Source organism: Salmo salar, chromosome 22, assembly GCF_965601325.2.
Source record: "Salmo salar chromosome 22, fSalSal1, whole genome shotgun sequence".
NCBI lineage: Eukaryota > Metazoa > Chordata > Actinopteri > Salmoniformes > Salmonidae > Salmo > Salmo salar.
The window spans coordinates 29,625,721-29,637,493 of record NC_138312.1 but is presented as its reverse complement, the minus strand read 5'-3'; the positions used below and the strand labels follow the sequence as shown (position 1 = coordinate 29,637,493).

The following is an 11,773-nucleotide window of genomic DNA, read 5'->3' as shown; positions in this document are numbered from 1 at the left end:
CATTTGTATTTTGAAATTACTTTGGCAAGCTTTGTGTGGGAGGGAGAGAGGGGGGGGGGGGAATTTAAGTATGTTGTGTGTTAATGAGTAGGAGAGTTAAACTCCTGCTGTTTTGGAATGGGAGCCAGCTTCAGCACCTGCAGCCCTCAAGGAAAGAGGGGAAGCAGGGGGGGGGGGGGGAAATGGCTAAAGAAAATGAAGCCATGGATAAAATATGATGATGGAGGGGGGGTGGTCATGGATTTTGGATCTATGATGTGCAGCATTACAACTAATTAGCATTATCATTAATATCGAGGTGCAACTTTCATTGGGGATGGGGGGACATGTCCCCCCCTGTTTTACCATTGGAATGTGTTACAAAATGAGGCAACGATGTGCTTTAGGACCATATGGACGCCTCCAAGCGGTCGGGTAGGCTTTTTTCAGTGTATCTGGCTGAATTAAAAAAATAATAATTATGTCCCGTCCCCCCCCACACTTCTAAAACCAAAGTTGCGCCCCTGAATAGTATCTATTGTGCATTGCTACCATCTAGCACTACCACGAATAGTTTCAGTGGAGAAACTGTAGGACATGTTACCAATGTTGCGCTGGCAAGAAGGGCGATATACATTGTTCCAGGTGAAAGTCTTATCTGCAACGCCATGCAGTCTGACCTCATATGGGAGTGTTTGGGAGGTTGGCAATGGCAGAGAACCTCTGTGTGTGTGTGTGTGTGTGTGTGTGTAGGTGGTGCTGCATGGAGAAGGATCATGCTAGCTTGTGTGTCTTTTGTGAGCAATCTTCTATACCTGTGTGTTCATTGGCAGCACTGTGTGTATGTGTCTGTAAGTGCGTTTTGTGAGTGTGTGTTTGTCCAGCCCCCTGGAGCAGCAGAATTTGTGGAATGTTCTAGAATGTCAGTGCTAGACTGAAGCTCAGCTCTTATTACTAACAGGTGAGTACTGCACTGTGCATGTCTGAAAACACACGCACACACACACACATTGTTCCACACACACAGAGAGCGAGAAACACGTTCACACTTTAACTTCAAGGCACTTATTCAAACACACATTCATACACGTGTACAAACTCACATGCTCCCTCATGAGCTTAAACTATACACATTACATACAGCACACATCCAGATATGCCCAGGCATACATATACATATACAATCTCAAACACATACTGTATTTATACCACATAATCAATTTAAAAATCACATTCACGTGTATCTCTCCATAATAGATACATTACGTTCTTCAACAGTCGTGTGTGTGTGTATATAAACATTATTTCAAACAGACACTCTTACACACACATGCATGTAAACACTCACGCATGCATTCTGCAAAGCATTCGTCAAGAAGTAAGGAGTATATGTTGACATTTTTTATTTAACTAGGCAAGTCAGTTAAGAATAAAGTCTTATTTACAATGACGGCCTCTTGCGGGGATGGGGGGATTAAAGAAAATAGGACAAAACACACATCACAACGAGAGACAACACTACATAAAGAGAGACCTAAGATGCCAACACAGCATGGCAGCAACACATGACAACACACCATGGTAGCAACACCACATGACAACATGGTAGCTAACACAACATGGCACAAACATTATTATCTAAAAAAAAAGGTTCCTCTATTTCACTCTTCCCCTGCCTATCAAAGTATTGTCTTCAAGTGAAGCGCAAAACACTGGTACGGGTGCTTGTGGATACAGTCCAAGCTGCACACCTGTGGAGGGAAGAGGGGGGTAGCGTTCTAGGACATAATAGTGTACCTGTCTGTGCCTGTCTGCCAGATTCTCCAGAAGACAGTCATAATCACTAATAACCTTGCCACTAATCTGAAAACACAGCTGGTTCAGATATCATACACATGTCAGCATCATAATTACAACCATTTTCCATCAGATGTGGTCTGTTCTGCTGCCAGAAGAGGGAGGTCAGAGAGGTGCCAGTCCAGCATGCAGAGTTTATTTGAGGATAACAGAGTACTGTCATGGTAGGATGAGGGACTGCAGTGGCCATTGAGCAAATTTGTGTTAGAAATGATCATGGAGAAGCAACATTCCTCCATTATGCAAAATAACCACTGGAAGTCTGGGACACTGACTGACTGCTGAAGTGTTGCACAGCTCATGAGGCACTAAGGAGCTACAGCGTCTGCTGGTTTTCATTACTTTCTGGCACTTACTTGCTCAATAGATTTATTGGAGGGTCCATTCATGGCTTCCAAGGTGTTCATCGGTGGCTTATTCAAAGATTGGGACAAAACCTGAACACTGGCCCTGCCTACTGTATATATCCACTTCCACTGACCCATATTCCTTCATGTGGTTCTTATAGGTACTCAACTCACTTGAGAACAGCCACTGTGAACTGACACCAGTGATGCATGTGTCACTATTTGCAACATGTGACTATAAGCTTATAAAAATGTTACTTTCATGAAGTTTAGAAGTCAAATAACAAAAACACTTTTTCTGAGTGAAAACAATGAGATCTGAAAGAAGGTGCATTTGAGTAAAACCATTTTTCACAGAACATATGGTCATGATATGCCTATGTCATGCCTATGCAGTGTTGTATGACCTGAAAGGGAGAGAGGCTCAATTTGCTGAAACACTGATAAATTCAGACCTGCCAAACTCATTCACCCCCTTCCCGTTCCCGGTCGTCCAAAAACACAGCGGGACTCCTGTCCGGAGGCACAGCCGCGCCTATACCCAAATCCAGCGACTAAAGCAAAGGCGAGAACTTGGAACGTACAGCTTCGTGGAAAAGACATAGCCTCCCGTTTTTGGAGAGAAGAGGTGTAAACAGACTCATAAGGGAAGGGATAGAGCACGGAGGGGAGGGACCCAGTACGCTGATGGACTTAGAGACCGATAGGGTTTCTAATGCGCAATGTCTTCTCACCCCTCTCCATATCTGTCCGTCTCTCACTGGCGGAAGATGTAATTGTTTTCTAGGACTAGGAATTATATCAAGGGTGAATCCTTGCCTCAGCTGAAAGCAGTTATATTTTCCATTTCCAATGATCAACTAGAGCTTATCCTCCATCGTCTCTCCGGTCTCCTGCGGGACGGGTGGCAAGAGAGGGTTGGGAGAGACGGGTGTTGAAGCTCTAGTGAAGGGTCTCAGCAGAATATTGCTGCATTTTGGTGGTTCCCAACGGTAAGTAAACGTTTTTTTAAACTAACAGTCTATCCAGACGTAAAGTTCACATTTTTTATGCTTTTCTCAGGCTCGGAGAGTTGCCAAAGTTTTACAACACAAAATGTCACGTTGCAAACAGGGCCGTAGCTACATATGAGAACACCGAGGCCTGAACCTCGGAATTTTTTTCGACTAAAAATAAAATACAAAAATACACAAGGTGCAATTTCGAAACTTGGTTGTGCATCAGCAGTTTTCCTCTTGTTATATGTCACTGACAGTCATTCAATTAGCCCATGTCAGTTAAACATTTTTAGATTGGTAAATTAGTCTAGTTAGTCTAGCCAGCTATCTAAACTTGTAGTAGGCCTAATCACGTGCCCAGAGGCCCTGACCTCCAGGGGGGCCCCATTGATTTTGTTAGTTACTCTCACTCATATCATATTAACATGGCATAAGTCATGGCAAAATGTGTAGAATTGCAGGAAATTGGCTTTAAAACTGCAAAACGTTCTCGCCACCCCTTTGCAAATTGTGTAGAATTGCATGAAATTTGCTGTAAAACCTTAAAAGCAACAAAAATCGGTAAAGCAAATGTACTTGTTTACCTTTTGTTAATAAAATACTTTTTCTGCTAACAGATCCCTCTGTAGGTATGAAATTATAGTTTTTAAACCCTTGCTGAGTTAATAGGTTAATGGGTAGTGGCTAATTGTATAGCTAATAGACTACGTGTTTGTAGATCGACTGAGGTGAATGAAGCTACAGTGAGCAATATGCTAATTTCTGGGTTCATTTTTGCTTGTTTTTTGCTGTTCTCCAAATACAATTTTAGAGTTTTTAAATTGTATAGAAATGCAGTAAATGAACTTCAACTTTCCTAAAATGTATTGGATGAGGAAAGGGGGAACCCTTCACTCCGGGCCTCACTAAAACTCTGACCCTGGCTAGGACCCTGGTTGCAAACTGCCTTCATTGAGAGCTGTAATTTGTCCTTCCTTTTGACAAGCACATTGTAATTGTTTCCTGTGGTTCTGTTCTGTGGAGCTGTCTGATGATTATCATTTGCTGGATTTAATTAGCCTATTTGTCAGTTATTTTGCGATACACTGTAGCCAAGTTCTTAGAAGTCTGGTTAAGCATAATACAATATGACCTGATTATAAACTAGGCCCTTAGAGTAAAAAAGTGTATTCCTTTAAGTGATTAGACCTATAAAGGAAAGTATTTCTATAATTGCATTAGTGCCAAAAAAGAGCTGGAATGCATGAAATAGCCCATCTGTAGAATTAGCACTTATTAAAATTTTCCACAGCTTCTTGTGCGCGTTTCTTCTTGTCATGCCCTCTTTCCCCAATCGCCTCTCACTCTCTCTGTTTTACAGCCAAAGGGCATTTGGTCATTGGACAGCGATATCGAATCCTTCAGGAATGTTATTTGCCCGAAGGCACAGCAAAATGTCCTCAAAGGTGACACATAAAATGACATGGAAAGGTTTGCAGCCAAAATGTTGTGACCAAACAACTTTAGAAGAAACCAAATATCATTTTTTGTAGGAGTTGGTAGATGACGAAACCGACCTACGCAGCTTTAAAATCAACTAGAGATAAGGTTTTGTGGACATAGTTTATTAGAGTAAGGAGGTATTAAGCAGACATCTCCTTCTCTCCCACCTCAACCCCTTGGTCTCTCTGTCTTCTACTCTCTGCTGGGCCACTTTGAACCAAATGGGCTAAAGTTCCTAGTGAAAGTCTACATACTCCTTGCACAGTTGTCACATTTTGCTGCCATAATAAATCTAAAAAAGGATTACAATAAATGTTTTCCTACTGATCTACACAATCTGCTACACATTTTAAATTGTCAAAGAAAATTATAGAACACTTTCTAAATTAATAATATATAAAACAACGAAAATGTCTTGATTGTGTATGTCTTCACACCCCAGAGTTAATACTTGGTGGAATCACCTTTGGCAGCAATTACAACTGTACATAATTTTTTATACGATTTTACCAGTTCTGTACAACTCTTAAGGCAATATACACTGAGTGTACAAAACATTAGGAACACCTTCCTAATATTGATTTGCACCCCCTTTCCCCCTCAGAACAGCCTAATTTCATTGCTGAATGGACTCTACAAGGTGTTGAAAGGGATGCTGGCCCCTGTTGACTCCAATGCTTCCCACAGTTGTGTCAAGTTGGCTGGATGTCCTTTGGGTGGTGGACCATTCTTGATACACATGGAAAACTGTCGAGTGTGAAAAACCTAGCAGCGTTATAGTTCTTGAGGTTTAAATATATTTCTTTAATCTGTCTTCTCCCCTTCATCTATGCTGATTTTGAAGAGGATTTAACAAGTGACATCAATAAGGGATCATAGCTTTCACCTGGTTAGTCTATGTCATGGAAAGAGCAGGTGTTTTGTACACTCAGTATGTTTTGTACACAGTACAAATCCAGTGGTGGAAAAAGTACTCAATTGTCATACTGGAGTATAAGTAAAGATACCTTAAAATAACATTACTTCAGTAAATGTGAAAGTTACCCAGTAAAATGTTGCTGTCCTGCCTGAGCATTCGAAATGTAACAAGTACTTTTGAGTGGCAGGCAAAATCTATGGGTGTAAAAAATACATTTTTTCTTTAGGAATGTAGTAGAGTAAAAGTTGTCAGAAATATAAATAGTAAAGTACCAATACCCCAATAAATGACTTATGTAGTACTTCAAAGTATTTTTACTTAGTTAAACTTAGTTCAATCTCAGTAAATTTGGTTGGGAATCATGGGCAGCAATATTGACAGTCTGCTATTTCAATTCTTTTTTAAGACATAGCAACAGATGAAGAAGGCTAGGCATATGTAACTGAACTAAAATAAATCATTTCAGGTGGTTATAGCAATAAATGTTTTATGCTCCTTAAGGTGCAGTCATGTGGCAAAGAATTGTGATTTGCTGTGCGCTGCTTGAGCTCTGTTCGGCGGCACCGCCCGCTCACATCAACCGTCTGGCGCTGTTCCCTGACAAGAGCGCTTGGTGCGAGGCCAAGAACATCACACAGATAGTCGGGCACACTGGCTGCCAGCCTCGCTCTATCCAAAACAGGTCAGTATGGAACACACACACACACACACACACACACACACACACACACACACACACACACACACACACACACACACACACACACACACACACACACACACACACACACACACCTCTCCCTCCATACCACACATGCAGAGACATTTCATACTATTTTCAAGAGGGTGACTGACTCACTTTAATAATGAAAAGCAGGAATGAAGTTTGACTTTGAATGGCCAAATTACCCAAATAGCACTATAATTTGAATGTACATGGGTCACCTCCAAACAGAATCAAAGCAGCCATAAAATATACACATACTGTATATAAGCTGAATGGTGACATCTTCCCTCCCTCACTCCCCCCTCTCTTTCCTCCCTCTCTCCTATCATCCCAGGGCGTGTCTGGGGCAGTGCTTCAGCTACAGCGTCCCAAACACCTTCCCCCAGTCCACCGAGTCCCTGGTGCACTGTGACTCCTGCATGCCTGCACAGACACAGTGGGAAGTGGTAAGTTTGCACACACGCACACACACACACAAACCCCAGATAATGTAACACTACTCTTTCAATATAAACACATGACCACAACTAGGGCTGTGGTGGTCATGTCATTTCGTCAGCCGGTGATTGTCAAACAAATAACTGTCGTGATTGACCGTTAACATAAACACATTTAGCATCTCTTGGCTTCCACACACCTACAAGCCACTTATGCAGACCTTTGGAACATCTGCATTTTAAAAAGTCTAATAAATCCATGTTATATAGCCTACACCATCACAATAAATCTGTTATTTATTTTAGACAGGTCTAAAGAAAAATGTAGTCTATTTCAGAAGAACAGAATAGCATACTCTGAGTTGTCCTTATGTTAGGTTCTGATCTGGCTATGCCATATGGCTGTGGGCTACACTAGTTCATTTAGCAGACAAGATTAGCTTAGAATTCCGTGGCATTATTTTATAGTATGAAGAATACAATTGAACAAAGCTGAATAAAATAGAAAGGATATTTTCTCCAAACAATTTGAGGGGTTGCGCAAATGTGGCTATTCTGTGTTGAGCGGTTAACAAAGAAACAGGTACTCCTATATGCTTCATTTAGAGTTATTAATGTAACTTGAGTTGTTCTACAAACTTTGGGCTATATTTTTATTTTTAATACATTGTAAGGCTGCATGATGCAACTCTAGTGATGATTTGAGAAAAGTTGTTTGAAAGGCATGAGCTCTGCTTTGTTTTTGCGCAGGCTGTACACACATCAGTCTCTCATTCACAATTTGAGAAGCACTGATAATGCCTCGAATTTCCCGGCAGAATCCCCTTAGTATGGCCATAATGCACCCTAAAAAAATCCAGGCAGCCAATCTCCCTAAATGCTGACCACTCAGAAGCACCTCTCATCTCACTCACACCGCTCTCCATCACATGATCGGGTCTTTCTCACAGGCTACAAGTGAAGGCAGACAAATTGGGGACGCAATTGCGCGCGTCTTTTTCCAATCCCAAGGTGCATGTTGAAGATATTGGAACAACTGTCCACATTTACTTTTCGTCAGCCAACAAAATAAGTAGTCCTAACGAACAGCAAAAGCACTAGCCTATGTCAATCTACTATCCCCCATTGTACAAAAGTTGACCTATTCTGTGCAATAAATAAATATTCCAAACACAGTCTGGGACAGTTGTGCGATGTAATAGATCCCAAATTAGTACAACCACTAGCATCCCAAAAACATTCTCACGCAATGTTGCTCAGGCAACAGATCAGAACGTTTAGTTTCAAATGTTGACAAACTATTAGGCTTTTTCTTCACATAATAAGCGCAGCAATGTGCACACAGCAGTAGGCTTTAAGCGCAAATGTTTCATTAGTGGGAAAACACCATTATCAAAAGTGACCGCAAATGCTATTATGCATGTAATGCTTTTATTATAAAGTTGCATTTTATTTTAAATTTGTTGAAATTATTTTCCCCCCCTTTTTCTCCTCAATTGGTAGTTACAGTCTTGTCCCATCGCTGCAACTCTCGTACGGACTCGGGAGAGGCGAAGGTCAAGAGACATGCATCCTCCAAAACATGACCCTGCCGAGCCGCATTGCTTCTTGACACACTGCCCGCTTAACCCGGAAGCCAGCCGCACCATTGTGTCGGAGGAAACACAGTACAACTGGCGACGCGTTAGCGTGCATGCGCCCGGCCGCCACAAGGAGTCACTAGAGCATGATGGGACAAGGACATTCCAGCCTGCCAAACCCTCACCTAACCCGAACGACGAGGGGTCAATTGTGCATCGGCTCATGGGTCTCCCGGTCACGGCCGGCTGTGACACCGCCCGGATCGAACCCGGATATGTAGTGACGCCTCAAGCACTGCGGTGCCTTAGACTGCTGCGCCACTTGGGAGGCCCCATAAAGGTGCATTTTATGGTGAAAATTATATTTCCCAAACTTGAAACTCACGCGCTGCATGCCAGTTAAGCTCTACACCCGTCGTAAAGCAGATTAATGTTCTTCATTTTAAGAAGTTATTTGGCCACTTTAGTTGTGATACAAACCTTATCAAAACATATAGGCCTATGTGCTAGGCTACATGAGGGGTGATACAAACCTTATCAAAACATATAGGCCTATGTGCTAGGCTACATGAGGTGTGCGACTATGATTAGAAAAAAGTCACAGTTAAAAAAGGAATTGTTTCTTATGCTGAGCATCATTCACAAGTGATAATATATCATTCACAGGTGACAGGCTGATTTTGTCACCCATCAGACTATTCTTGATTTAATCTTGTCTTTACATATGCTAAATAATATATGTGTGAAATTCATTTAGATTTAGAATGGAAACAGGGGCAGGGGAAAAAATGCATGTCGTCTATGGCCATCACTCTGTTTTCTCGCGCTATTGCATAGCCTATAGAAATGTTGCACAACATGAACTCATGTGCTCTCATGAAGTGTTTGATTCGATTTTCGATCATATTTGAAATGATGTCAGAGTGATTAGAGGGACAATAGAGTGCTGAGTACCAGGCAGTTAGCAAGTTTGGTAGGCTACTAATGACCATCAGCATCATCAGAGCTTGGAGAAGCCTAGTTACCGTGACTAAACGGTCACGTGGAATTTGACTGCCTTCATGACTCATGACCGCCGGTGTGGTGGTAATACGGTCACCGCAACAGACCTAACCACAACCCCAGTAGCCTACAGAAACAGACAAACACATTCCCACAACCACAATTGATCCTGCATTTAATTAATCTGAGCTTTCCCTTGTTGTCTGTCTTTAATGGGCCTTTCTGTCTAGTAGCCAGGGATTCCAGAGCCCTGGAACAACAAATTCCCTGTGTTGAGGTGTATGTAGTTTGGAGAGCAGCCAGACAGGTAGGATAAGAGTGGGCTTGGGACCACAGGGGATGTGACTTCATGCCTCGAGAAAAAGCTTGATGTACATGTTATATACTGTATACAATATTGAAAAATAAATGGAAGCAGACTCATGTGCCTTATCAACCCTGTTGTTGATACAGTAATTATTACTATGATTCTGACTCTTTTGATCCACATAATCCTGCTGTCTAAGGTCTCTCTTTGATAATGGAATGCATTTTTTCTGGATTTAGACTTACAATTCTGCCACTTATTTTTATGGTCTCCAACCATAATGGTGCATTGTCAAATTATTTCAGATCTCGGTTTGGCAGCTGTGTCAAGCATGAATTCCTAAAAGCACAACATGACTCAGGGATACATTGTTTGAAGATGGATACTGAGGCTTTGTCAGACTGTAGGAGAGTCCAGCAGTGCTTGTCCATTTTTTTAAACCTTTATTTAACCAGGCAAGTCAGTTAAGAACAAATTCTTATTTACAATGACAGCCTAGGAACAGTGGGTTATCAGCCTTGTTCAGAGGCAGAAAGACAGATTTTTACCTTGTCAGCTCAGGGAATCAATCTTGCAACCTTTCAGTTCCTGGCCCAGTCCTCTAACCACTAGGCTACCTGCCTTTTCCTGAGAGTGTGTGTGTGTGTGTGTGTGTGTGTGATGCATTGTACGTTGTGTGTGTGTGTAATGCATTGTACATTGTGTGTGTGTGTGTAATGCATTGTACATTGTGTGTGTATGTGTAATGCATTGTACGTTGTGTGTGTATGTGTAATGCATTGTACGTTGTGTGTGTGTAGGTGACTCTGGAATGCCCGGGCAGTGAGGACACTCCTCGTGTGGATAAACTGGTGGAGAGGATCCTCCACTGCAGCTGCCAGTCCTGCAGTAAGGAGGGAACCCAGGAGGGGGCAGTGATGCAGCTCTACCTATCAGAGAGTGCCCAGGACTCTCCTTCCTTACCAGAGAGCCACCATGGCAGCCCACCCCCTCACTCCCACACAGACACACACTCTCAGCATGCTCACAAACACACAGAGCCACACCCGCACACGCACACATCTGATGGAGGGTAGGTCGCTCGATCGCCGCTGACACTCCTCTCTCGCCATTCCTGATTCTTCTCCCAAACCACTCCACAAGTTGTTTCTTATACACACAGTTACAGTATGATGCATTTTCCCTTCTTTTCGATTCAGCCACTGTTTCTTCATTCAACACCTTAAAAGCACTTTGAAAATACAACTTCACTTAACATGACAATGAAAACTGCTTATAAAAGCACACACAGAAGCTCACTCATGCTGTACTCTTCACAAGACAACCATAGTATAAATTAGCGCATTTAAACTCACCAGTTTACACAATGTTTGTCATCTAACTTCTCACTTAGGACAACGAATATCACAATCCTATACACACTCAGGCATGCACTCTGACACAGCTATAGACCTTTGAAGCAGTAGACTTATTTCTGTTCATCTGGTGTGAATTTGTTTTTTAATCATAGAGCTACAGTACAAAATGTACAGTTTCTTGACTTAATTTCTCTCACCAATTTGCATTAGTATCTGACCTAAAGCTAAATGTTCCAATTTGTGCTTCTCATATGAGAATAAAGCTCTTTTTGTTCAATCTTATCAATGAAGCTCTATCTGTAGTGATTTATTTAAAGCTTTTGTCTATTATTGTCATCATGTGGTGGGAACATGATCTTGGACTAGTCAGCTGCCTATGTTCAAATATAATAGATTTGATTATGCTGCTCTCTGCTGGTTTAAAGAGGTACTGCAGAGGGCAACTTGATAAAGAGGCAGCAGCATGCGCTGTATTTTATTCAACGAGGCAAGTCAGTTACAATGACGGGCTACCCCGGCCAAACCCTAACAACGCTGGGCCAATTGCGCCCCCCCTACAGGACTCTCAATCACGGCCGGTTATGATACAGCCTGGAAATCGAACCAGGGTCTCTAGCACTGAAATACAGTGCCTTAGACCACTCGGGAGCTGTACTGGTGTGTATATCATTTCAAACTAAAAAGTCTAATGATCACAAGAAAAAAATGCAGCATTTGGATACAGAACACCATCATCCCAGAAACCCTAGACCGACTCCAGTTTTGCATACCGCCCCAACA

General features: G+C 42.1%; 1 protein-coding gene across 2 annotated transcripts; it reads left to right on the top strand.

Annotated features, from left to right (window-relative positions):
- The first annotated feature begins 2,667 nt into the window (after positions 1 to 2,667).
- On the top strand, positions 2,668 to 11,275 carry LOC106583098 (neuroblastoma suppressor of tumorigenicity 1). 2 transcript variants are annotated; one of them, XM_045705602.1, is made up of 5 exons: positions 2,668 to 3,175; positions 6,084 to 6,264; positions 6,644 to 6,755; positions 8,250 to 8,666; positions 10,436 to 11,275. In XM_045705602.1, the coding sequence occupies exons 2-5, from the start codon at positions 6,092 to 6,094 to the stop codon at positions 10,709 to 10,711; spliced, it is 978 nt and encodes a 325-aa protein (XP_045561558.1). In that variant the 5' UTR covers positions 2,668 to 3,175; positions 6,084 to 6,091; the 3' UTR covers positions 10,712 to 11,275. The 2 variants fall into 2 exon arrangements, with proteins under 2 accessions (XP_045561558.1, XP_014022390.1); XM_014166915.3 differs by lacking the exon at positions 8,250 to 8,666 and having other exon boundaries at positions 2,699 to 3,175.
- Positions 11,276 to 11,773: the final 498 nt, after the last annotated feature.

Excerpts from the sequence above, each read along its gene's own strand:
- LOC106583098 (XM_045705602.1), top strand. The coding sequence starts at position 6,092 with ATGTGGCAAAGAATTGTGATTTGCTGTGCGCTGCTTGAGCTCTGTTCG. Across the intron at positions 6,265-6,643 it reads CCTCGCTCTATCCAAAACAG|GGCGTGTCTGGGGCAGTGCT; the intron begins GTCAGTATGGAA and ends CTATCATCCCAG. Across the intron at positions 8,667-10,435 it reads ACTTGGGAGGCCCCATAAAG|GTGACTCTGGAATGCCCGGG; the intron begins GTGCATTTTATG and ends GTGTGTGTGTAG.